Source organism: Lolium rigidum, chromosome 3 (genome assembly GCF_022539505.1).
Source record: "Lolium rigidum isolate FL_2022 chromosome 3, APGP_CSIRO_Lrig_0.1, whole genome shotgun sequence".
Taxonomy (NCBI): domain Eukaryota; kingdom Viridiplantae; phylum Streptophyta; class Magnoliopsida; order Poales; family Poaceae; genus Lolium; species Lolium rigidum.
Genome location: NC_061510.1, coordinates 66,340,547 through 66,344,724, shown reverse-complemented (window position 1 = coordinate 66,344,724; position 4,178 = coordinate 66,340,547). Strand labels below are relative to the sequence as shown.

Genomic DNA, 4,178 nt, shown 5'->3' with positions numbered 1-4,178 from the left:
CTGCTCCTGCACGGCGGCCCCGGCCGCAGCGACCGCGCCCTTTTTTTTTTTTGGATGTGTGCCTACCCATTAACTTTTTTCTGCGTCCGCCACTCGCGCGACCACCGATCGATGAGCTGATCATCAGGCACGCGTCGGTTACCGCGAGGTGTCTCGGCAGTGGCACTGGAAACGACTGGATCCATCTTTCATAGACTTTTTTTTGAGAACACAGTACAACGCAGACGCTCACAAACACGCACGTACAAACACCCCTATGAACGCACGCACGCACACCCTACCCCTATGAGCACCTCCGAGGGACTGAGCGGCATATCTTGAGGTTGACGAAGTCACCACTCGGCGCCTCGTCGTTGACCGGGCACGTCACCTACCACCGAAAACATAGCGCGGTTAAAACCTAGAATAAATCCAGGTAACGCAACACACGTACGCAGTCAGGACTGAACCTCAGTGCAGCTGGTTCCACCACAAGGAACCTAACCACGAGAGCCAAGCTCTGTTTGCATCTTTCATAGACGCCACCTGCTAATCTAGGTTTAAAGTAACCACCTAGTTCTATTCAGCTTAACCATCAACGGTGGCCCCTGCTACACCTCACGCTGCCACGGCGGAGGCGCCACGAGGCAAGCGAGCACTGACGTCTTCAGAAACCACTCGCCGTTGCAGATTACTCCTAGTAGCAGTAGCAGCTGACAAGGACCCAAACGCGCGGGCGACCTAACTCCATCGGTCGATCCATCATCCACTGACACGGCCCCGTAACGACCGCTCAACCGCCACACACGCGCGCAGATGAAAATCCAGGGTGGGCCCCGCTTTATCAGGACCCGCGCATACGTGTGGCGACTGCCGCCTACCGGATTCCGGCACGTGCCCGCCGCCCCCCGTTAACAAACCCCCGCACCTGCCCTCTCCGGTACCCCGTCTCACGGCACCGCGGCCCCACGGGAGACCACCACGACGGGCCCGCGTGTCGGCGACCTGGAGAATGGAAGCATCGGCGGGTGCGTGCGGTCGGTTCGGTACTTGTCTCCCCGCGTGTACATATACGGGCGCCCAGCAGAGGACCCAGACCCCGGTGTCATAGCCGGGAGGTGGAGAAGAGGAAACCAGAGGAGGAAGAGGATACTCCGTAGCTCGAGCTCTGCTGTCTGGTCTGGTCTCCGGCGACACCGAATCCGAAGACGACCACCGGCGATGGGTTCCTGGTGGGAGCGCGTCGTGCTGCCGGTGCGGCGGGTCTGGCTCGGCGTCGCCGCCCGCTTCGGGGTTCGCCAGTCAGGTAAGAATTAGAGCTCCTCTGCTTTTCTTCCATTGGATCCATGGCTACTACCTAGCCTGGACTGCGAACTGACTCCGGCGTCGCTGGTTACTCTTGATCTGCAGGGTTGTGGCGGCTCCGGCAGGAGGTGAGCACGTGCGAGTACGAGGACGTGCGGGTCATGTGGGAGATGCTCAGCCGCACCTCGACGGCGCCGCCACCCAGGCGCCACAGCAGGTTCCGGCAGCCGAAGCCGTGGGCCGACAGGCTCCGCCTCTGCAGGGACATCTAGCCCCGCCCCCGATCGCTCCAGGTCGCCAGGCGCCGAGGCGCGGCTCTCGTCTTCGTCGCCGGCCCGCCGCATAATTAGCTCTTTACTTACCGGAAATTGACTTCTCTATGGTCCGTCTCTTCTGTCTGTACCGCCCGCCGCCGTGTGTTGCTGCTCTGTGCTCTGAGGTGTGTAGTGCATTCCTCCCCGTCTGTATCACTCGACTCTCATGTAGACGATGATGATGATGCCTGGGGTATGTGAATGAAACAGAGCCGATCGTCTCCTTGTTTACAGTTCGATCGAGTACATATTACACGACTTCTTCTCCTTCCTTTTGCTTGCAACCTGACTCATGTGTTCATGTATTACAACGCGATTCAGCGAAATCTTTGCGTTATGCGGCCAGTGTGTTCAGGTTTCAGACAGAAACCTCTTTCAGCAGGTGCCCTTGGGTTCAGGGAACCCACCAGGTCCGAAACACTAGAATATCCCATCCTGGGGGGCCAGCCCGGTGGTTGCTTGGAAAGCTATTTCTGCCGACCAGCAAATTGATTACTAGTACCACCAAGATTTTGACATCTCAGTCCTGACCTGTCCCCATACAGCCTCGATGCGCCGTGCCGTAGTTTTCAGCTTTTCATTGCATATCAAAGCAGATCGCCACGGACCATTCCCTACGACCCTACGAGCCTATCAAAGCAGAGAAACCGATCACCACACACTGACTGGGCGCAAAGCCACCAATAATAGCCACTCTTTATTTCCCAACTAATATCTTCGCTTAGTCACACTTCAGCTAACCAAAGATGATCACTACTGCTAATCTGATATGCAACCACGGAGCTACTACCTGGTTAGCGTCTTTAAATCGGTAGCTTAAGCCGTAAGTATTCCTCTTAAAAATATGAGAAGAGGAAAAAGACAGAGCTTTCGGTCGATTGTTGGACTGACTTTAGCATCCTGGAGAAAAAAAAGTAGAGGTCATTCGTGACTCTTAATAATGGTAAATTGCCCTATCCGACCAGTGGCAGCGAGAGTTTTCTGTCGGTCTTGCGATACTTCTCCGATGCTGCTGCCTCCCGGCCTCCCGGGCCGGGCATATACCTTAGTCACATGAGTTTCTTTCAGATTGGAATGCTAATGGAGTGTCGTGTCTTGGTGTGCATCCTTGAACTAAATATTACTCCCTCCGCTTTTCTTTTGCTAAATTAGCTTTAATTATGAAACGAAGTGATCCTTGGCATCACCTGTTTTTTAGCTTTTTTTTCCTTCTAAAATACACACTAAAAGGTCTATCGTATTTTATAGAAGAAAGGCCAGGACAGGCATACAACTAGTAAAAAATATGGCAAAGAGAAGTGCTCAAGAGATAGCCTAACCTGCAACCTGCTAGAGACTAACACGGTCCGAAATGGCCAGTAGCTCGTCGATAACATTTCATTAGCTCATGACATCTTAACCATTTCGGAAAAAAAAAAAAGCGTACGTCATGGCAGAAAACAGCTAGTTGAACATGAGTAGACGCATCTGCTTATTCAAAACTTGAAAAAAATGGCATTTCAAAGTTTTTTTCAAATTGAAATAAAGTTTTGCATGTACATATTTTTCAATTCCCTAGTAAACTATGGAATATTCGGATAGCAGCAGCAGTGTATGATTTGGAACGAGCTCAAGAAAGATTTTCCAGGACAAGAAGATGTATCCGAAGCGGTCGCTGGTGCAAAAAAGAAGAGCTGTTTCAACTCGCTCTAGTAGGGAAAAGCTCCTTGGTAACGGCCCTCACACACTAACGATATTACGCCACTGGTAATGGCTCCTCACCCGCTACCGATATCACGGCATTGATAACGTGCAGCCGGCACATGTTACCGGTATTTGTGATACTGGTATCGTGCGGCACTCGCACGCTACCAATAGCTGAATACCCGTAGCGTGTTACCACCTTCACGCGCTAGCTACTAGTGTGTTACGATTTAAAAAAAAATCAGTATACATACAATATAAGTTGCCATATATACAGTAGTCTGTTGGTACTACAAGCTGTCGTTCATACAATAGTTGCAAACATGAGTACATCCATTACTATAAAATACACAACACAGTGCCTCTAGTTTCTCATGTACGTACTACATACATTGTTAAGTACTCCATCGCCATCACCATAACCCCATGTTGATCTCGTCCTTGTCTCCGCCGCATCCTCGTGCATAAGCAGTGCGTGCGCAAAGATGTAAAGCCCCCGTTGTAACGAAAAAAAGCAAAACGAGCACCAAATAGGGCCAAATCAAGAACATGCTTCTTACTTACATTGAACATATAAATCCAATGGACGAGGCTAATGATCCAAATAAGATAGACAAGATAATTTGTATTTGTGTATATCACACATGAAAAAAATAGCGCGCTATTCCAATGCTAATAGCACGCTATAGCATATCTGGAGAGCCGACGCTACGCTATTTCGGCGCTATAGCGCGCTATTCGCGTTAATAGCACGCTATAACATGCTAAAAGCGTATTTTTAGACCCACGCTATTTTGTTATAGCGCGCTATTTTTTTCTTTGTCACATGGCTCACTTGCACCGTCTCAGGATTAAGGCTGGCAATCGGGACGGGTTTTGTAACACCCCAAATTTCCA

The 4,178-nt window shown here is 50.7% G+C and overlaps 1 protein-coding gene across 1 annotated transcript; it reads left to right on the top strand.

The window, feature by feature from the left end:
• Positions 1-1,092: 1,092 nt before the first annotated feature.
• Positions 1,093-1,577, top strand: LOC124696541. Its single transcript, XM_047229257.1, has 2 exons — positions 1,093-1,285; positions 1,390-1,577. Exons 1-2 carry the CDS (start codon positions 1,201-1,203, stop codon positions 1,554-1,556), a joined length of 252 nt encoding a protein of 83 aa, XP_047085213.1. The 5' UTR covers positions 1,093-1,200; the 3' UTR covers positions 1,557-1,577.
• The last annotated feature ends 2,601 nt before the right edge of the window (positions 1,578-4,178 follow it).

Excerpts from the sequence above, each read along its gene's own strand:
- LOC124696541 (XM_047229257.1), top strand. The coding sequence starts at position 1,201 with ATGGGTTCCTGGTGGGAGCGCGTCGTGCTGCCGGTGCGGCGGGTCTGG. Across the intron at positions 1,286-1,389 it reads CTTCGGGGTTCGCCAGTCAG|GGTTGTGGCGGCTCCGGCAG; the intron begins GTAAGAATTAGA and ends CTTGATCTGCAG.